Here is a 20,722-nt window from a genome sequence, read left to right as displayed (position 1 = left end):
TGAGTTACATAGCACTGTTTCTAGGATGAGTTCACGAACTTAATTGTCTGACCTCATATGCTAATAAGCATTCTATAAATACTTATTGTATTTAAATTTAACTGAATAGTGGTACTGGAAGAAACAGGTTTGGAGGGAAGTTGACAAGTTCAGTTTAGAACATAACTGTGTTTGTGGTACCTGTGAAATACCCAAGTGGAGTTTTCCAGTGGACAGTGGATTAGACTGGAGCTCCAGATAAAGATCTGGACTGGAGATATTGTACTCAGCAGCATAACGGAGGTCATCTGAGCTGGAGAGAATAAGACCACCTAGGGTATACAGAGTGCAAAGAGTACAGGATCTCAGACAGACCTGTGGAGTTTAAGGAACAAGCAAAAGAAAGTCCTTCCTTATGCAACAGAGAAGGAACTGCTAGAAAGGTAAGGGTGACACCTGCAGTGTTTGTAGGAGAGAAACGTCAATTGTGTTTGTTGCTGAGATGTCAAACTGCATGACGACTGCAAAGTGTCTGTGCAAAGTCAGGTGTGTCCCTAGCGAGGAGTGACCTTGGAAAGGTGAGGGAGTCGGGAGGGAAGAAATAGAGACCCTGTGTGTTGGTAACTCTTTCAAGAAGTTTGATTTTAAAAAAAGGAAGAGAGAGACACGGTGGTAACCAGAGAGCACAGTCAAGGGAGGTTTGTCTAAAGAGGGGAAGGCTTGGCTATGTTTCAAAGCTAATGGGAAGGAGTCAATAAAGAGGGAGAGGATAAAGTGCAGGAAGGACAGTTTCAGAGAAAGCAGAAAAGGATGGGATTTGAGCACTTACCAAACATCAGATAAATGAATGAATGGATGAAGTTGGTCACTATTTTGGAAGTGGGCAAGAAGGGTTGAGGGATGAGATTCTCCATATTTTGAAAGTGGCGCAAACTAAGAAGAAAGATCACTGAGGCAGAATCCCAGTACGAGCAGCCCAACCCTCAGATCACGAGTCAGGGGAGGTGAGCTGGCTGTCTGATGCCACCAAGGGGGAGGAGCATTCTCTACCCCACGTCTCGAAAGCCAGACAGAAAGCCTCACTTTGTGCAGTGGAGAAACTGAGAGAAAGCCGAAAGAAGAGTGGTCAGGTAAGGAGAAAGCACAAGTGTGGGTTTTAAAGCTCTGGCAATGGACAGGGGAAGTCACTACCCACCTTCCAGGGAGAAGTTGGCATTAGTCTCTCATCTACCCCATCCGCTGTCATAGCATCCTGTACTACTTGTCCGTAGTCCCTCATTCAATTGTAATTAATACATTTATTGTGTCTTTAGTTAATATCTGTTCTTAAGCTCCAAGAGAGCAAGGGCCATGTCTATCTCCTTCCCCTCTCTTATCTCTAGTGCCTAACAGTGTTCCTTTCACACAGGAGGCACATGGACAATTCTTGTTAAGAGCATGAATGAATGAACCCACACACTAACAACAGCCTGCCCAAGAGGCTTAAATACTGAGGAATGTATCAAGGCTTCCCAGCTCCCCAAAACGTGTCCTGGATTGGGAGGATAGTGACATTTTCACCTATGCCTCTAACTCTGAACTCCTCTATATTTCTCCCATCCACTTTCTTGTTCTTTCCAATGTGGTCTTATTGTTGCTTTAGCTCTCTGTTTCTCTGACTCTACACAGGAAGCATGCAGCTTTAAGTCTGAGGTGATCAACAACGGAAACACTGGTGCCTGTGTACATTTAATAAAAGTTAACAAACTTTTTTTTTAATCTCTGTCATTAACTCCTTTCTCTTTGCCTGTGTTCTGTCTCAGAACTGATTCTTTCGCCTCATCTTCCTGTGTCCAGCTCAAGAGTCGCACCACCACCACGCTCCTCCTGCCCCTGGATCTTCTGATGGGCCCCAGCAGGTATTTGGGGGAAAATCACCAAGCTCACCCATGTCCTCTGATTTCCTGCCTTGCTGGCCTCACAGCCCTGCTGACCACATCCTCTGTTACTTTACTTATATACTTCCTCACCAGTCACATCACCCAGGAGTTCTCAGCCCCCCAAACCTGTCACTGACCCTCCCACCCAGGTCCTCTGCTTTATCCTCTCCTCTCACCCCAGGGTTCCTGTCCTTACCTTACCTCCGCACAGCTCTTAGAACCATGTCTCTCTGCCTGGAAGTACCCAGTCCTGTCCCTTTCTTGATATCCAACACCCCTTTTTCCCACAGGTGACAGTACTGATCACAATGCTGTCAGGCCGGTGGTGGCCAAGTACTTGGGGGAGTCTAGGGCTGGGGCCCCGAAACACTTCTCGGGGCTCCAAGCTCTGTGCCCTCTATGCCTTCACTTATACTGCGGCAGATGGGCGGCAGGTGTCTCTGGCTGAAGGGGACAGATTCCTACTGCTTCGGAAGACCAACTCAGACTGGTGGTTGGTGAGGCGCCTGGGAGCTTCCTCCACCTCTCGACCCATCTTTGTCCCGGCTGCCTACATGACAGAGGAATCTGTCCCTTCCCAGAGCCCAACCGCCATCACCCCCGGCCACTTCTTCTGGAGTCCTGGTGAGTCAGCCCTCCCCCAGCACCTTTCTACCTCCCTGGCTTCTGGGAGGGATTGGAAGGAGGCTCCCCCAAGCTTCTGCTGACCTTCCCCTCTTATTTTCCTGTGACCAGCCTACTCCTTATCCTTACCTGGTGTCCCCATTGCCTCTCCTCCTAGTCTCAAGCCTTCTAGCTCTCATTTTATTTTTCACAGCCCCCCCCATCCTCCCTGTGAGCCGCCAGAACACGGGAGCCAGCCAAGATCACGCCTCTGATCACGTGCCCCTGTTCTCCCCATTTCTCTGTCTGCAGGGCCAAAATTGTTTCTTGGCTCATTGGAGAAGTTGCACCTGTCTCAGGAAACCCCAGGCAGAGCCCAGGCTACCTCTCAGCAGCCTCCTCCTCTTCCCCCCAAAATGTGTAGAAGTGTTAGTGTTACCGATTTGAAGTCTACCCCCCTGAAGCCATTCCAGGAAGGACCAAGTGGAAGATCTCTGTCCCAGGAAGACTTGCTGACAGAGGCCAGTGCCAACGTGGTAAGTCACAGTTCTCCTGAGCACTAGCAGTCAACAGATATTTACTTCTGGGCCCTGTTCTAGGCACAATGGCAAACAGGACAGACAAACTCTCTGCTCTCAAGGGATTCCCACAAGTGACAACACACATAAAACAAATAAGTAAGATAACCCTTGGAACTGATAGTGTTACCAAGAAGGTAAATATGGAGGAAAGTAACTGAGGTGGCCTGGGAAGGCATCTCAAAGATACCATTTAATTGAATACGATTCAGGAGAAGGCAGGGACAGCATGAAGCAAATTAGGAGATGAGAAGGAATTCTAGTTCAGGGACAGCTAGTAGCAAAGATCCTGAGGTCACATGGAACCTAGCAGATGGTACAAGGACTAAAAGAAGGCCAACCTTGCCTTGTCTCTCTCTTCCTCCTAACTCCTGACCCAGCGCAGGGTTTGTCCTGTGTCCTGTCTTACCAGCTCAGGTCAACAGCAAGTCTCCTCTAGAGATGTAACTCCCTTGCTCTTCCCAAAGACTCAGCCTCTTCCCTCTCTTACTTACTAGTGGATGAAAATGACCCCTCCTATCTCATATTCCCTCTTTCCCTGTCTCCTTTTACTCTGGAGAATATGAGGGTGGGGCGCTCCCCTCACCCCCCCCCCCCCCCCACACACACATACAACGCCTGTTCCCCTTTCCTGCGGCCCTGGGGTGGGGGTGGGGTGGGGGAGGAGGGAAGTTGGCAACAGGAAGTGAGGAGAAGAGCAAAGAAAGCTGTGAGGGAGTTAAAAGAAAAAAAAAAGCTGGGGACGGGGTTTCTCCCCCAGAACCTGGGTCACCCCAGCCAGGATCTGGTAGTGAGAAAACTGGTGGGAGAGAGAAGGAGGTGGTTAGGTGGAGAGAAGATTCGGGAGGGAAACAGGAAGAATAACTACCTCTTTCTACCCTCTTTCCCCTCAGGCGGGACCCCAGCCCCTCATGTCAGAGACCCCTGTGTACTGCAACTTGGTGGACCTTCGCCGCTGTCCCCGGTCCCCGCCCCCAAGCCCTGCTTGCCCCCCTCTGCAGAGGCTGGATGCCTGGGAACAGCACCTGGACCCCAACTCCGGACGCTGCTTCTACATAAATCCGCTAACTGGCTGCAAGTCCTGGAAGCCCCCACGCCGCAGTCGCACCCGAGAGACGGTGAGACCTTCCCTCCTGCTTATCCCTTTGGCCCCTCAATCGCCTCGTTTCCCCTACTGTGCCCCAGTGTAATGTTTTCTTTCTGGGGCTCTTAGATCAGAAGAATCAGAAAACTGTGAGAAGAATGTTGAGAGCTGGTTGAGACGGCATCTGGATGTAGCTTTACCTCCCTCTCCCCCCAGAACCCTGGCTCCATGGAGGGGACACAGACCCTGAATAGGGACAACGGTGTCCTGCAATCTCAGGCAGAGGGCTCAGAATCTGACACAGGGACCCCAGAACTGCTCGACCCCCAGGTGAGATCCCTTCCTCTTCCGGATCACAGGCAAGAAAAGCCATCTTTTCACGACCTTTCTCTTTCAGGCAAGACATTCTTCTTTATTGCCCCCCGCTTCACCCCCCTCTTGTCACCCACATCCGCACCCCTGTTCTCCCACAGCCAGGGACTCCCAGGTTAGTTTCCTCCACCTGTTTTTTCCAATCACCTCCCCCAGGGTTCACCCTACCTCTGCCAACGCACCTCCCAGCTCAACCCCTCAGACCAGCCTTCAGCCTGGCAGACCCCTCGGCCTCTGCCGCACGTCCTGGACGACCCCCATGTAAGTCTCCCATTTTCGTGTCAATGCCAAGATCTTCCCCGCCCCGTCCCCCAATTCCTGCTTTTCCAGAAACATTTTCCTCTTTCGACTATTCTGTGGGTATTGTCGCTTATCCAGCCTCCCCCGCAACTCTAAAGGACCTCACTTTTGGGAGAGCCTTTGGGGAAAGCCGCGGCGGCTGTCGGGGTACTGGGTGACTTATCGATACCCCTCTCTCCGCTTCCCAGGAGGTGGAAAAGTCGGGTCCGCTCAACGTGACTAAGATCGCCCAGGGGGGGCGCAAGCTCAGGTGAGGAAAGCTGGGAATACCGCAGGGGCTTGGGCTGTCGGACTCCATGCGAAGAGTAGAGCAGAGTGTTGGGAAAGCGCCTTCCCCATATGATTATAAATGACCTTTGTACTAATACCACTGCCATCTCTGCCACTGCAGGAAGAACTGGGGCCCATCGTGGGTGGTGTTAGCGGGTAACAGCCTGGTGTTTTACCGAGAGCCACCGCCGACCGCGCCCTCCTCAGCCTGGGTGAGTGCGAGGAAGGAAAGGGCGGATGCAGGAGGGGCTCCCGCACACTTCTAACTTCCTAAGGCCAACTGTGGGGGCGGAGGTGGGGAGGGCGTCGTAGAGGACCGTAGGGAGTTAGGAAGGAGCATAGCCTCCCTCGGTCTCGTCGTCCGCCAAGAGGGAGGAGGTGAGGGAAACCGAGCGGTGGCCTTAGTTTCTCCCGATTGCCAGGGACCAGCGGGTAGCCGACCCGAAAGCAGTGTGGACCTGCGCGGGGCGGCCCTGGCCCATGGCCGTCACCTGTCCAGTCGCCGCAACGTCCTGCACGTGAGTGCCCTCCCAAGCATTCACAAAACCCCACCCGACCCGAGGGTGCGTTCTCAATTATCCGCACGGGTCTCCCACTCGGCCTCCCTTGATTTTGTGCTCCTCCCCGCTGATCCAAGCCTTTCCCCGTCGGTCCCTCAGATTCGAACGGTCCCTGGCCATGAGTTCCTGTTGCAGTCAGACCACGAGACTGAGCTGCGGGCCTGGCACCACGCGCTGCGAGAGGTCATCGAACGCCTGGTGAGATGGGCGAGAGGGGGCGGGGCAGAGCCGGGGACGGGCTCCGGCCCGAGTGGGGCCGAGGGAGTGGGAAGGGAACAATAGGATTGGGAGGTGGTGGGGGGCAGGGTGGTCTCGGTGTAGAGTCCTGGGTGGGCCTGGGACGTGAGATCCCAGCCGCTGGTTTGCGTCTCCTTGCGTCGAGATGGGGGTGCAGATTTCTCTCCTCTCTCTTCCAATATCCGACTCGGCCTACCTCGCCCATCCGGGTCTAGGATCGGGAGAACCCCCTGGAGCTGCGTCTGTCAAGCTCGGGACCCGCGGAGCTGAGCGCCGGGGAGGACGAAGAAGAGGAGTCTGAACCCGTGTCCAAGCCACTGCTGCGTTTCAGCGCCCGCAGGAGCTCCAGTAAGGGGCAGGTCGGGGTTGGGGGCGGGACCTGGGGGCAGTCTCCGGGTTCCTCCTCCCCGCGGCTGCGCTTTAGCTCTGATTCCACCTGCCTCCTACAGGTCGCTGTCCAGAAGGAACTGAGCAGAACCGCGTGCGGAACAAGCTGAAGCGGCTTATCGCGAAGAGACCACCCTTGCAAAGCCTGCAGGAGCGGGGTCTGCTCCGAGGTGAGGTGGGCTGGGCCTGCTGGCACCTTTCTCCTTCATGTGTGCTGTAGTGGTTTTACGTTCCTGATCTGGGCATCAGCCCATTTCACGGATGAGACAACTTCAGCAAAGCTCAGCGTGGAGCTTCTCAGAACTATAATTATAATAGATCAGAGGTCTCCTGAGACCACTGCTTTTCCCACTACTGCTGATTATTGGGGGGTGAGGGGGTTGCTCCTCCTTGCCCAGGCTTGGAACAGGCAGCCAGGAAGGCCATCCCAACTTTGGGGTGAATGCCTGTGCTGAGAAGAGCTTCAATGGGCGATGCTGACACTGGCTTCCCACCTTCACTCTGTGCCCCCCCAGACCAGGTGTTTGGCTGCCAGTTGGAATCACTGTGCCAGCGGGAAGGGGACACCGTGCCCAGCTTTGTGCGGCTCTGCGTTGCTGCTGTGGATAAGAGAGGTCATTTACCCAAACAACCCTGAATCCCCCCTTCCAACAGAGGAAGGCCTAGAATTCCCCACCTCACTCATCCTAGTCTTCCTTCTGGCCTTTTTCTCTCCACCCTCAGATCCCTCACCAGACCTCACTACTACACATGTTAGAGCAGGAATCCTTATCTGTTCCTTGCCTCATCTCCTAGGTCTAGATGTAGATGGCATTTACCGGGTGAGCGGGAACTTGGCAGTGGTCCAGAAACTTCGCTTCCTTGTGGACAGAGGTGAGAAGGCCTGTGGGCAGATGGGGGTACTAAGAACTTCATGCCTCAGAACCACAGGCAGTTCTGAGTGAGGGATCTGGCGGACAAGGGAGGTGGTCTGGCTGGAATTGCGTCTTAGTTCTTGATCTCTTCTCACACATGTTACAGAGCGGGCGGTCACCTCCGATGGGAGGTACGTGTTCCCTGAACAACCAGGACAAGGTACTTACATGGAGGCCTCTTAGACCCTTAAAAGTTCCCCACATCCTCTGTGCTCCCCATGTGTTCCCCCATGTCCTGCTGTCTTGCCTCGCTGTAGATCCCCTAGGCATTCTTGTGGTCTGCCTTAGCTGGATCTTCTCCCAAACTCCTGACCTCTCAGCCTCCGGGTCCATCTGGCCCTTCTTGAGCCCTGAACCCCTCTGTACCTCCTTCTTCCAGAAGGCCGCTTAGATTTGGACAGTGCTGAGTGGGATGACATTCATGTGGTCACTGGAGCCCTGAAGCTTTTTCTCAGGGAGCTACCCCAGCCTCTGGTACCCTCACTGCTGCTGCCCCATTTTCGTGCTGCCCTTGGTAAGGGATGGGAGCTTTGGGCAATACCCTTGATACTGGGGCGGGGGGGAGCCATGAAGGGTAAAGACTAGAGTAGAGGTTCCCTTATACTCTTCCATCTCATCGTGAGCACAGAAATGGAAAATAGTTTTCAACACATGTTCCAACTCCAGTATTCTTGTGTGTGAATGTTTAGAGGGCTGAATTGGAAAGCATTACTAAGGCTGCAGTTGAGCTCAGTGGAAAAGAAAGCTGTGATAGATAAACGATGTCTTCCATGGGCCTGGGAAAGAGTAGTAAGTTACCCACCCTACCCTGATGGCTTCCCTAATCTCACCCCTTTTCCTTTCCCATTACTCTTTCTCTCTAGCACTCTCCGAATCAGAGCAGTGCCGCTCTCAAATACGAGAATTAATAGTCTCAATGCCAAAGCCCAACCATGACACTCTGAGGTACCTCCTGGAGCATTTATGCAGGTCAGAAAGACTGAACATCTTTGTTCATGTGGGAAGAGGGGGGGTGGGGCATGCAGCAGGGACTCTGTTCAGATGGGGGGAAGGTAGGGAAACACCTAAATTTAGAGCATATCAAGGAAACAGGCAACCTCTGTGCAGGGGACGTGTTATGAAAGTCAAAGCCTTTTGATTGGTCAACATCAAATGGGTAAATGGGGACCAAGAGAAGCCCAGGAATGCTGTTTGAGAAATAAGGGAAATCTAAGCTCTCCCTTCCCTCTGCCTCTTTGTCTCCTATTGGGACAGTGGTGATGGCTTATCAGTGGAGCTGGGCCTGGGCAGTGACTTCTGAGAGAGGATAGCCATTTAAATTTAAGCCTTCCAAATTGTGGGCAGTCACTGAAGCTGAGAAGAGGTGATTGTATCCTAGGTTGTATCTTCAAGTTGTATCCTGAAGGTTTCTTCACTGGTCCCATCTCCATCCCCCTGAGACTCTCCTTGGTTTTCTTTGGCCATCACATGGAGGGATCCCAGAGAGAACTCTTCCCTGATCAAACCTTTGAAGGGCTAGATTTATTCGAAGTAGCAAAGCTGCTGCCTTAGAGTCCCTTTTCTTGGCCTTTGCCCGCAGGGTGATAGCACATTCAGAAAAGAACCGCATGACCCCCCACAACCTGGGAATTGTGTTTGGACCAACCCTGTTTCGGCCTGAGCAGGAGACATCTGACCCAGCAGCCCATGCACTCTACCCTGGGCAGCTAGTCCAGTTGATGCTCACTGACTTCACCAGCCTCTTCTGACGGGGCAAGGAGGAAGAGAAAATGTATTTCCAGTGGTCTCTGTTGGGTACCCTTTGGTAATGTGGTGTTGGGGGTTCGGATGTTCTGAGGATATCCCTTTAAACCATGTCTCTTAAATCCTGTGTCTCCCCAATGACTGTCTCCATCTTTGTGAGTCTGACCTGAGAGGTTGGGATGTGATGAGAGCTTCTCGAAAGAGAAAAGTGCTTGTCTTGTACCCTGTCATCACCCCTCCCCAAGATAACAGCACATAACGCAGGGCTCTTTCTGATGCAGTTCCTTTATTCACAAGAAACAGTGTCGTTATCAAATTCTTCCCCCAAACATATACAGATTGTATACAGCTCCCAGCCCGTACCTCCTACCCTGGGCATCCCAGGGGGCTATGGCTCCTCTTCCTGACTTCTCTGGACGGACGCCCCTTAGGAAATGTGGATCTGTGATGAGTAGGATTCCCCACTTTAGGCACTAGAGTTGAGGAATTGTGTCTCCCCAGGCAGGGATTCCAATAAGACACTCATGTTACCCACAGCCATGTTGGGGGGTCCAGAGGGAGGTGAGGTGTGTTCAGAGCTGTCCCCCTGGTCATGGGAAGGGGGAGGGCTCAGCCCCTGGGCTTCATCCAGAATAGCTACAAAGTCCAGCTGAGTGTTGTCAAGATCAAGAGAGTCCAGGGGGTTACACACCTGCCCTTCAGGAGGAGGGTACAAGGTAGGACCCCCTCCCAACCTGCCCACCTCAGGGTGGCCACAGCTGGGGTTGGTGCCCCCTGCCTTGAGGGGCCCGTAGCAAGTGGGCAGTGGGGGCAGAAGTCGGGGGGGTGCTGCTGCCCTATGCGAAGCCTTGTTTGTCCCCACAGCAAAATTTTCATGGCATGGCGAAGGAGTGGGATAGGAGCCTGACTTGTGGTTGGGCACGTTGGGTGCAAAGCCAACTCCATATGTGGCCACTGGGGCCTTGGCAGGGCTTGGGATAACCTGGGAACCCCCGAGAAACTTGGGACTCTGATAGAGAGCTTCCTGGACTGGGGGATCTCCCCTGCCCCCACCCTCCCACAGCAGCTCCTGTTGAGACTGAACATAATTACACACGAGCTGAGCCTTGAGCTGTCCCGCGGAGTGAGTGGGGGAATCAAAATCCAGGCCAGGCCTGGATTCGGAAGGAATATAATCAGGGGTTGGCTGGGTATAGGGTCCTGACTGGGGATATTGGGGAGGGGGAGGCTGGGGGTAGTGGGAGAACAGAGGCTGTGGGCGTGGAGTTCCCTCATTGGGGTGGGCATTGAGGCAGGGTGCCAGTCCTGTGGAGTCAGAACCCATTGGACACCCCTGTTCTGGCTTGACCTGCACATGTCCATAATGTTCAAGACGAGGACACTGGCTGTAGGCTCCAGCTGGAGCCTTGGGGCCTGGGTACAGCCCTGAGTGGGAGGCGAACTCACCCCATGTTTCTGGGGTGGGTTCAGGATAGACCTGCTGAGGACAGGGGTTGTGGCCATAGTTGGTGGGTGGACCAGGTCCAAGAGGCAGGGAGCCTGGACCTCTAGCTCCATAAGGCTCAGCTGCTGTACCCTCAGGTCCCCTGTAACCCAGAGTATCAGTAGGTGGGAAGTCCATATAGGGGTTCAGACCACTGCCCATCATGGAGGTCCCAACCTCTGGCTCCTCCCGTAGCCCTCTGGTATCCATGGCGACATTCTCAGTGATGCTGGGGGGCTGTGGTGAGTAGACAGAGGTTGGGAGTTGGGGATCAAAGTTCCGTCCGCCCCCAGCCACAGTGGGGGGCGTGTGGACACAACCCAAGCTCTTGAACCGCTGGACTCTGGCTGGGGCCGGGCGGTCAGCAGCCCGGGCTGGGTCACTGGCCCTCCGAGTAACCCCAACATTGGGGTTATATCCTGGATACTCAGCTCGGCTTCTCCAGGGTGGTCCAGGAAGACCCCCAATACAATCCAGGCTGGGTGCTGCAGTGGGTGGGGTACCACTTCCCCTGGCTGAAGCATATTTTGCCCGGAGCAGGTAGTGCTGGGTAGGCGTGAGGCCAGGCAGAGAAGATGCCCCATTCTCTGGCGGGGAGCCAGGGGGGAAAGGGGAAGCCAGGGAGGAGCGGCGGCTGACAGTGTAGGCCGAGCTGACGCTGCTGGAGCTGCTGCTGCGGCGGTCAAGAGAAACTGGAGGGCCCAGACGGCGGGACACAGGTGTGCCTGTAAGTGATAGGAAGGAAAGGCAGGGTGGTCAGGGAGCCCCGAGTTTCACCCTGCCTCCCCCATGGGACAGCCTTGTCCTGGAATCCCAGGGAGACTCCTTAACTCTAATCATTCAGTTCTGTCTTTTTCTCCCATTCCCTTTCTACTTCTGTGTCACCAGGGATTCAGGGCTGCTGTGAACAGTTGTACAAGTTGTACACTGCACAATCTGAGGGGACAGCATTCACTTCACAGACTTTGTATCACAACAATTTTCTGGTGGATGGAAGGAAAGTGTCTTAAGGAAGGCGGACATATTCTAGTGTACAAAGGTGCTATATTACAGCTCTGAAGGGTTAAGTCCTGAGGTTGGACCAACCTCAGGAAAGGTCCAGATCTCAGCCCAGCAACCACCCACCACACTCAGGTCTCACCGGTGTGGGTCAAGCTGGGGAGTTTGAGGCCCCGGGGCCCTATTGGCCGGAGTTGATGTAGCTGGTCCAGCCTGAGGTTCTCAAGGCGGCGAAGAGTGGACAGACCAGTGCCAGCAATGCAAGGCCCCTCATCCAAGCTGGACAGGTCCTCAGTGCTGCCCCCTGTATTTCCAGTCATTTCCACACCGCTGTCTGTATTTGCTGCGCTGCCTGCTGGGGAATGGTCACTGCTGCAGGACGACTGAGCCCCAGGGCTTGGCTGTGGCTTCTGTGGGGAAGATGAGGGCTGAGGGGGGCACCCTTCCCCCTTTCCCACAGCTCCCTGAACTTGCTGTTTCAGTGACTGCCAGGATTGAGGTCAGGCTTACAGGTAATAGAGAGGGTTGAGCAGGTGAGGGACAGGGCAAACTGGAAGAGAGACATTGATGAGAAAAGCCTGGGCTGGAGCACAGACCGCCTGGGCTCAAATTTATCCTCTTAGTTCTATGACCTTGAGCAATTTCCCGATGCTTGAGTTTCCTCATCCAAAAAAGGGGACAAGTAGTTCCTTTCTCATGAAGTTGTTGTGAGGAGTACATGAAATTACACATGTAAAAGGCTTAGAACAATACAAAAGTCCTATATAAGAATTTGCTGAACCAATTAAGTAATTACACTAAAATCCCTAGACCTGGGGTAGTGCAAGGAGCGACAGTGAGACAACTGGAGGACTGGCCATAGAAGAGTGATAGGAGGAGATGGATGAGTTGAGAAGGGACTAGAAAGGTATCAGCAGGGCAGTCGGGTAAGGAGACAGAGGGTTGCCTGGGTTGTCTCACCATGGCACCCTCTGGCACAGTCAGTCTGCTCTCCTCCCTGACGGGGCCTCCATCCCGCTCCCTCTTGGGCTCCACTGTGGAAAGAGATGGTGCCCGAGGCAGGGGGCCATCCCCTCGGTGCCGCTTGGTCACATGGGCGTCAGGCCCATGCACTGTCTTGACATGTTTCCGGAGCGAGCTGGGATCGGTGTAGCGTTTGGTGCAGCCAGGGAGCTTACACACATACGGCTTCTGTTGAGTAGAGAGTGAAGACAGCAGGCAAAGGGGTGAAAGCAGAAGAATGAAGAAGGAATGGGAAAAAGGGGCATCAAGTGAGGATGGGGGGGCATGAGGGGGGAACACACAGCACCCAAGGAAGTAAGGAGAGTTGGGCCCTTGGAGTAAAACATGAGAGGATCAAGAGGAAGATTAGAAAAACTGACGCCCAGGCCTAGGAAAGATGACGGTGAACCCAAGTCTATGAGGCCTCATAAATTCAGGGGTTGAAGAAGCCAGGGGTCTCCTCAAATTAGAATTTTAGGGTCTGTTTTATGTTAGCCGTTTGGCTGGTTAGAGGTAGGGGGTGGGATGGTAAGTAGACATTTTTAGTTTCAGAAAGGCCTTCTCCAGGTGAATTATATGGGTGGGGGGAACTCACCTCTGTGGAGTGGGTGCTGGGCTAAGGGATTTCTTATGGGGGAATCTCCCCAGTAGGTGGCTTCTCAAGTGGGGAGGGTTTCTTAGGGGGGCATTCACCTCATTGGAGTGAGTCCGATTCTGGTGCTTGGCTCGGTCACTGGCATTGCTGAAGGCTTTACTGCAGCCCTCGTGCTCACACATGTATGGCTTCTCACCCGTGTGTGACCGCAGGTGCGTCTTCAGATTTTCGAGGCGTGAGTATGACTTCCGGCACCCCTCAAACTGAGGGATATGGGGGTCAAAGAATAGCTCTCAGACAGAAGGACATGGAATTAGAGGAACCCTAAATCTCAAAGGGGACATACATCAAAAGAATATAACTCAAGATGGGAGAGCACTGGGGCTTCAGGAGAATTCCCATGATTAGGGGAGAAGGGCAGGCAAAAGCTGGGGAAACAGAAGTAGCTGGAGACACTCTGCCTGCAGGAACATGGAGCTGAGGCCGTGAGCATCTCCCAGTCAAGCCAGGGCGGGTCTCCCCACTTGGGGATCTCAGACTGTCTTAGGATGGGGCCGTCGGGGAGTGTCTTCTGTTCTCAGAGCAGGGCTTCTCCATTAGGCAGAGCAGTAGGCACCACGCCTCGGGCTCAGAGTACTTTCAGGGACCCACAAAAATGTCTTAATTTCTTTTAAAAGCAAGGGAAAAGTTAGCTTTTAGATCCAAGAAAGTGTCCTAATAGATCAATGTTTATCTGCATTCCAATAGTCATAAAATACAAATTTTTAAAATATTTATTTATGGAGGAAGGGGCCTACAAAGGCATAAGGGCCTAGGGCCCATGAAAGTCATAATGGGGCCCTGCTTTGGTGGGGATCCCCAATTTAGAGAGGGACCCTGAGCTTGGGAAGTGGGTACCTCACCGTGCACTTGTGTGGCTTCTCGCCCGTATGTCTGCGCATGTGGACCACCAGCATGTATTGGGCTTTGAAGGGCCTCAGCTCCCTGGAGCAGCCCCCCCAATGGCACACAAACTCCTTCCGCTCCCCATGGATGTGTTCGCTGTTGATATGCTGAGAGAGAAGATGCAGAGGCTTTCCGAGGTTCCCCTATGCTCCAAGACCCAAAACAGACCTTCCCTTTGACCTCCCCACCCCACCATATTCCTCCAGGCCTCCACCTCATAGGGGAAAATGGGGCAGGAAGAACATCATAGCCCACATCTCAGTTCTTCCAAGTTTGTAAAACAAAGCTACAGCTCCTGAGCTTATGACTGTCCAATAGGGCACTCAACCTGATTCCACAGTGTCCCACCCAGAATGTCCTACAGGCTCTAGTCAGCATTCCTGTTACCCCCTGGGGCTCACATGCACCAGCTGCTCCTGGGAATCAAACTCCTGGCTGCAGCCATCCCAGCGGCAGTCAGTCTCATACACAGATTCGGGTTCAGGCTTTTCCTCTCTCTCCAGGTCTTCCCGCCCATCCAGCATCCCCAGCAGGGCATCCTAGGGCAGGAGAGGCAATCCTACGGTCACTTAGGTGACAGTTTTTGTTTCACTCAGGTTCCAGAGATAAAAATCTTCCCCACCCTTACCTGTGTGCCTGTGGAGTTGGGGCTGGACATGTCACCTTCCAAGGGCTCTTCTGGGCACTTGCTAACCAGCATGTCCAGCTCAGACTTCAGCTTCCCCAAGGGAAGAGGTGAGGGTGATGAAGGTAGAAGTGGGCAGAAGGAAGAAGGAGCCCAGCCAGGTCTTCCTGCCCCCACCCAAGCAGCTGGAACCCCTGGGTTTGGGAGAGACTTTCTCCTCAGACTGCACTGATGAACGGGATGGGCTAAAGGTGGGATCTCATTTGGAAGAGTCTGATTCAACCCCCAGAGTGAACCCCAGCCCCTGTGCCCCTTTATTTTTCTGGTACTGAAAACTTTTATATTCCCTGTCCTTCCTTCATCTTCCCCTTGAACGTCCTCTCCCCTCCCCCCTCAGCTGGGAAATCAGGTGGCAATATGAGGGCTCTCACCTGGCAAGTTGGGAGGGGTCCCCGGGCCTGAGGATGTGTCATCATCCCTCCCTGGGTGGGGTCATGGGGACCACAGGGCTGGACCCCGAAAGAAGGCGAAGTCCCTTTTTGGTGATTCATCTGGTGTGGGAATCCCAGAGCTGGGCTGAGGAGGAGGAGGAGGAAGATGGGAAGCAGTTACTTAGGACTATCACGTCAAAAAGTCTCAGGAATTCTGGGGCCACGTGGAGGGCATGTGGAAAATGGTATGGGACATGGCTGAGGCAGTCCTGGGGCAGTACTGAGAAGGGCTCCGACACTTGAAATGAAAGAATTCAAGTAGGGTGAAATGTTCTGGAGGGCTTGAGGCTTTTAATAGGGTTTGGTAGGAGCTTTGGGGCTCTCTTAGCCTGAGGCTGCTTGCACCTCACGGTGCTGATGGAGAGGTGACCATAGGAGCCCCCCGGAGAGGCACAGCGTGAGTTGATGAAGGCCACGAGGGAGCTGGGTGAGGTGCGGATAACTGTCTGCAGGTCCAGGCTGGCATCTGACAGAGGTGAGATGGAGAGTGCCCGCTTCTTGGTCAACTTGACTGCACTCCGGGGAGGAGGAAAGAGTGGGGCTGGGCAGGAAACTGGGGAGATAAATATGGTAAAGGGCATGTCTCTCCATGCACCCAACCGGGAGTTCTGACCCTCAGCAAAAAAATGACTCTATCTTGCCCTACTGACCCCATCTGTGACCTCTTGATCATGCTTTGACCCCTCACTCCCATCTCCAAGCATTTCTTCTTCCCAGTTCGATCCCCTGCCCTCCCACTTTCTCCCTCAGAACAAGTCCCAGAGGGGCAGAAAGTGAAGAGATGTTTCCTGAGGCCTCACCCTCGGTGCAGCTGTTGGTCTCTCTGGTTGGCCCATAACTGTGGGGGCCAGACATGAGGTTGGCCTGGTGGCAGAAGGGCAGACCAGACAGTCCTAGAAAAGAGAGACAGCTGGGATGGGGGGTGAGAATGGAGGACACACAAACCTTCACCCTGAAACCCCAGGCAAGGCCTGGTCCCATATTCTAAGCCCACATGACATCGGGCCTCAAATCTTGTAGATGGGAAACGGGCATAGGATAGGAGATAGAAGAGGGATTCCTCGGGCAGGGTGAGAGATCTGCCAGTCCTCAAGGCCCGGGAATTGGTATATGCACTAACCTTCTGTCCCCATGCTGGAGGGCCCCTGACTTGGGAGGGGACGGAGACAGCAGGGCTCGCCATAGCTACTGACTGGTGGTGGGGTCATCGGGTTGAACATGGTGTCTCAGAAGAGTGTAGAGACACTGCAGGAGGGGGAGGGAGATCTGCAAGTTATAAAAGTGGGAGGGAAATAGGGAAGGTCAGATAACTAATTCAGGCACAGAACAGTGGGAAGAGGTTCCCCTGTGCCCCCAGCCTCTCCAAGACATCTACCATTGGACATCAGGTTGAAATGAGCATCATTCAGCCAGAGTGAGGATAAAGAGAGAAGTCTCAAAGAGGCAGGGGCAGTCTTGGCGATTTTTGTGGGAACTGGGTAGGAGCTTTCCCTGTGTGTGTAGTGGGGTGTTGTGGAGTAATTGTGCCTATATGAGCTTCAAGTGACTTTAATACCATACAACCTCTATTTCTTCTTGCTCTGACCATGGGCCAGTTTTGAGGAGTGGGATGGGACTCCTCAGATGCAGAGCATCTGACTTCAAGCTCTGGGCTGGCTGTTCTGCCTGAACCCGGTTCCCTTCCCTTCATTTGTTTCTGCCAGGGACACCTCGCCTACAATCTCTCCAGTGTCCAGTAGAGGGAGCCCTTGCTGCAGCCCAGACGGAGAGGATGGTGGGGCCAGGAGAGAGCACGACGGATCTGCCCTTTTCTCTAAGTCAGAAAACAGAGTAGAAGGGGATAAGGTTTCCGAGGGGAGCCTCCAGGGTCAGCTGAGTACAAAGGATGAAAGCTGGTGTTATTCTGTGTTTGAATCTGGGCGCCCACTTAACTCTTTTGGTCTGTTTTGGGGGAACAGTAAAAGGACTTTGAGGGAAGGCTTTGGGAGAATAAAAAAACAAAATCATCATCCATTTGAGAGGAGCAGTGAGGGAGGAGAGGGTGCCGCTGTCCGCTTTTCTCCTCAAACTGGTTTTGTTCCACCCCGGGTTTTCCGGTCTCCCGGGAGTGAGGGTGGGGTGGGGCGGGGTAGGGTGGAGAACCACCGGGAGCGGGCCGGCCCGCGTGGTGGGTGATCCCGGGATGCTGGGATTTAGGGTGAGGGCGGGGTAAGACGGGGAGCGCAACCCGGACCCCAGGACCCAGCCCGAGCGTTGCAGCCTGGGCTGTACCCTTCCTAACTCCTCCTTTCCTAGCGGAGATCCGGATCCCGCATCCAAGACCTCCCAACTCGAGCTTGGCACTATGGGGGGGGCACAGCTGGCTGGCAGCTGGATCGGAGGACACATCTCCCGCCTCCTTCCTCTATGACTCACCCAGGGGAAGGAGGCGGGGGCTCGCAAACGACCCCCCAAACGTGCTTGTTCTGTCATCTTTCTGCCCCAGTGCCCAGCCGCAGGGGAGCCGCTATGGAAATGGGGCGACATCCCTACTCGCCCACGCGTGCCACGGCCCACCCACGACTCCCCTTCACACTAGCCAACTTTTCCAGCTTCAGTTAAGTTTTTCTCGGGTGTGGATGAGAGTGCAGGATGGGGCAGGGAGCTCTAGGGTTTCTCGGCTGGAACCCTGAATCATCTTCTGTGTCTCCCAATTTTCCAGAGTCCCCCTTGCACCCCCGCTCCCCAACTCCCCGAAGTCGGCCCCGCCCCCTTCTCCTGGTCCCGCCTTCCCCGCCCCCGTGCCTCCTCGGCCCACCCAAGTAGCCGCCGCAGGCTCTGGCTGCAGACGGCTCCGCTTCCCCCGCCCGCCCCGGGAGCCTAGTCGAGCGAGCCGCAGTGAAGCGGGGGGTGTGGGGGGGTGTTGAGAGGCGGGACAAATTTTCCCCTCCTCCCCTCAGTGCATCCAGAAAGCTGGTAGTGATGCGCGCGCCAGGGGTGGGGGGGCACTGTTGAAGAGTGGGGGTCCCAGTGGCGGGGCGGAAAAGAGAGAAGAATCCAGAAACTGTAGGAAAAGTGATTGGGTAAATAAGGTGTGTTTGTGGGGAGGGAAGCGGTCAGGGCACCTTAGGCTCCTGGGTATCCTAGTTGGCTTCCCAAGGGTTAACCCCTGCAGACCCCCGGGAACCCCCTTAGTGACGTCAAGGGCGGGGTCTGTGCCGCCTAGCAGGGGATGCCGAGGAGGTAATGGGGGGGTCTGGACCCCGCCCCCCTAGGGAAAACCACCTTAACTCCCGGCCCTTACAATTCCCCAGGGAAATCGCCCCGCCTTCTCCCTCTACTGGACCGTAAAGACCTATCCTATGAAGACCCCAGTTCTCCAGCCCCCTAAAACCTTCAGTCCTCAGTCTCTATGGGATCCCCTTTCCCTAATCCTGTCCCCAAAGCTAGCTGCCCAGGGCGAATTGTTTCGGGGTCACGGGGCCTGAAAGAGGCTTCAGAGCGGGGAGCAAGGGCAGGCAGGGTGGTCTGAGTCAGAGGAGGGGCCTCGGTCCCCAGCTCCTGTTTGGGAGGGGGCCAACGGGGATGCATAGGCAGGCAGTGGCCGGTGGTCCCGCCCAGTCCCAGTAGGGGTCTCCCTGTAGCTGGTCCCAGCTGCCCTGGTGGTCCTGAGGTCAGAGGGTCAAGACTAGGCCTCCTCGGCTCCTCCTTAGCACCCTGACCACAGCCCTAGGGACTCAGGAGTCCAAATTCCTTGAGGAGTCGCTCTAGGGCCTAAAGTAGACACTCCAGTCCCCTTCCTTGTCCAGAAGACACTCCTTTTCCCCAATACACATGCACTAGCAAACACAACTGTCATAAGGCAGATCAGGGGTTCAAGTCCAGCCGCCCCCCAGTGATTTTGCCGCCTCATACACACCCATCCCCACCCCACCTAGGGCTCTCTCCTTAGCTGTCCCTCCTTTCAGAAACACTGACATCTTCCTGCCGGCGCTCAGAGACACACCTGGAGTTCCCTGTCTACCACGCAGACCTCCAGCTAGCCGTCCCTCCAGCCTCTTCATCCCAACCTCATGAAAGTGAGATGTTTCTAATGTATGGGAGAGGCGGAGACAGACAAAGAGATCCACGGTTGCCTGAGACAGAGACACACAGACTGTCAGAAGAAAAAAAAGATACAGAGAAAGGGAGACATAAATGAAAAAATTCTCCAAATCTTCTAATATCTCACCCCAGGCTCTCCCACCCCATTTTGCCTCTGTGCCCCACTTCTCCCTCTTGGCTGGGCAGAGTCTCTCGCAAGCAGAGCATCCCTTCAGGCCCCCTCCCCCACAGCTCCCAGGTGGTCCCCCGCCTGCCCCCCTCTCACCTCCGTCTGGGCGCAGGGCTCGGGATGCGCGGTCCAGGGCTGGAGTCTGGGCTGGGGGGTGTGCGGTGGGGAGGGGGGGCGGACAGAGCCACGGTAGCGCAGCCTCGGTGCCACCCCCACCCCCCCTAACCTGGCCCCCAGCCCTCCCGCCGGCCCAGCCCTACGGGCCGCAAGCCGGGACCACCCGCGAGAAGCGCAAACTTTTTTTTCCCTTCTGCAAAAACTTTTTCTCGCTCTAGCCGCTGGCGCGCCGCCGCTCTTCCCGCTCGCCCCTCACCTCCCTCCTATTTCCCTCCCTCTTGCTGTTCTGGAGGATGAGGCGGGGTAGCTGGAAGCGAGAGAGGGGGTGTCGGGCTTATTGCACCCCCAGGACCCCCAGGATCCTCCCCCTCCCTTGAGGGACCCTAGGCTGCCTAACCGCCCCCCCCCGCCCGCAGAACACGCTGCTAGTGGTGGGCAGTAAATCCCGGTATGGATCTTTGGATCGGCTGCCCACGAAGAGGTCCTGAACCAGAGCCAGAAAAAACAGATTGAGAAATATATTGGGGGCGGGGCAGGGGGCGACGAAAAAGTTTATCCCAGAAAGATAATGTTGGAGGTAAGGTCGTCGACTTTGGTTAGTGCTAACTGAGCATTCCGCAGACCTGTAGTTTATCAGCCGGGCTTACTCTTTGGATGATAAATACAAGAAGGGGGTTGGGGTTTGGTGGAAAACAGGATTGGGGCAGAGTTGGGTTGGGGGTCTCTGGGCGAAAGGTGAGGGGTCTACGGAACATAAAAGAGAGGAACAGCGGCTGAGGCTCTTGGTGCAGAGTGTATGTTCACAAGGTTACTAAGGAACCCAAGCACTGAGGCGCTGTTCCGGAGTAACCCGGGTTCTCCTTCGTCTCGAAGTTCTGGAGACTGCGGCCACCTCCGCACCTCTGCGCTGCCCACTCTTTCTACTCTTCTAGGCCGTCTGCTCCCTCTGCTGGCCTTTTTGGCACATGACACCCTCTAGGAATCGAGGCAGAGGAGACTGGGGGAGCTAAAAGGAGTTGGCTTTACAGGTCCCCTCCCCAGTTAGGAGCCCAGGGAAGGGGGTTGGTTGTATGAGTCCAAACAGACGGAGGGGCACACTGGCAGAGGCTGCTAGTGCAGAGCACTAGTGTCTGATAGTAGAATGCCCTGTCCCTTTGGATTTGTGTTGCCATGGTGACCGGATGCAGGGGAAGGGGCAGCTATTTTAGTCTCCCTGACCTTTCTTTATGAGAAAGGGGAGAAAGCATGGTGGGGGAAAGGAGTCCCT

The 20,722-nt window shown here is 54.7% G+C and overlaps 2 protein-coding genes across 7 annotated transcripts; one reads left to right on the top strand and one right to left on the bottom strand.

Moving 5' to 3' along the window:
* Positions 1-979: 979 nt before the first annotated feature.
* Positions 980-9,084, top strand: ARHGAP9 (Rho GTPase activating protein 9). The gene is made up of 19 exons (XM_019742450.3): positions 980-1,109; positions 1,782-1,877; positions 2,189-2,522; positions 2,814-3,037; positions 3,973-4,197; positions 4,380-4,493; positions 4,692-4,796; positions 5,024-5,085; positions 5,227-5,317; positions 5,528-5,623; positions 5,765-5,863; positions 6,118-6,250; positions 6,352-6,459; positions 6,805-6,903; positions 7,085-7,162; positions 7,310-7,363; positions 7,583-7,717; positions 8,067-8,172; positions 8,783-9,084. Exons 3-19 carry the CDS (start codon positions 2,207-2,209, stop codon positions 8,949-8,951), a joined length of 2,214 nt encoding a protein of 737 aa, XP_019598009.3. The 5' UTR covers positions 980-1,109; positions 1,782-1,877; positions 2,189-2,206; the 3' UTR covers positions 8,952-9,084.
* Positions 9,085-9,213: 129 nt separating this feature from the next.
* On the bottom strand, positions 9,214-19,786 carry GLI1 (GLI family zinc finger 1). 6 transcript variants are annotated; one of them, XM_074325506.2, is made up of 13 exons: positions 19,435-19,786; positions 19,072-19,221; positions 16,207-16,352; positions 15,887-15,979; positions 15,432-15,639; positions 15,027-15,171; positions 14,599-14,688; positions 14,372-14,509; positions 13,928-14,077; positions 13,124-13,288; positions 12,389-12,619; positions 11,571-11,838; positions 9,214-11,154 (listed from the first exon to the last, which is right to left on the bottom strand). In XM_074325506.2, exons 3-13 carry the CDS (start codon positions 16,304-16,306, stop codon positions 9,413-9,415), a joined length of 3,330 nt encoding a protein of 1,109 aa, XP_074181607.1. In that variant the 5' UTR covers positions 16,307-16,352; positions 19,072-19,221; positions 19,435-19,786; the 3' UTR covers positions 9,214-9,412. The 6 variants fall into 6 exon arrangements, with proteins under 6 accessions (XP_074181607.1, XP_074181608.1, XP_019598003.1 ...); XM_074325507.2 differs by having other exon boundaries at positions 16,207-16,331; XM_019742444.3 differs by having other exon boundaries at positions 19,072-19,201.
* Positions 19,787-20,722: the final 936 nt, after the last annotated feature.

Source organism: Rhinolophus sinicus, chromosome 1, assembly GCF_057876585.1.
Source record: "Rhinolophus sinicus isolate RSI-liver-muscle chromosome 1, RSI-T2T, whole genome shotgun sequence".
NCBI lineage: Eukaryota > Metazoa > Chordata > Mammalia > Chiroptera > Rhinolophidae > Rhinolophus > Rhinolophus sinicus.
This window is presented reverse-complemented; position numbering and strand designations above follow the sequence as displayed.

Coding starts and splice junctions, on each gene's coding strand:
- ARHGAP9 (XM_019742450.3), top strand. CDS start 2,207: ATGCTGTCAGGCCGGTGGTGGCCAAGTACTTGGGGGAGTCTAGGGCTG. Junction 5,864..6,117: donor GAGAGGTCATCGAACGCCTG/GTGAGATGGGCG, acceptor ATCCGGGTCTAG/GATCGGGAGAACCCCCTGGA. Junction 8,173..8,782: donor CTCCTGGAGCATTTATGCAG/GTCAGAAAGACT, acceptor CTTTGCCCGCAG/GGTGATAGCACATTCAGAAA.
- GLI1 (XM_074325506.2), bottom strand. CDS start 16,306: ATGTTCAACCCGATGACCCCACCACCAGTCAGTAGCTATGGCGAGCCC. Junction 15,980..16,206: donor CTCCAGCATGGGGACAGAAG/GTTAGTGCATAT, acceptor TCTCTTTTCTAG/GACTGTCTGGTCTGCCCTTC. Junction 14,689..15,026: donor GACCCCTCCCAACTTGCCAG/GTGAGAGCCCTC, acceptor CCCTTGGGGAAG/CTGAAGTCTGAGCTGGACAT.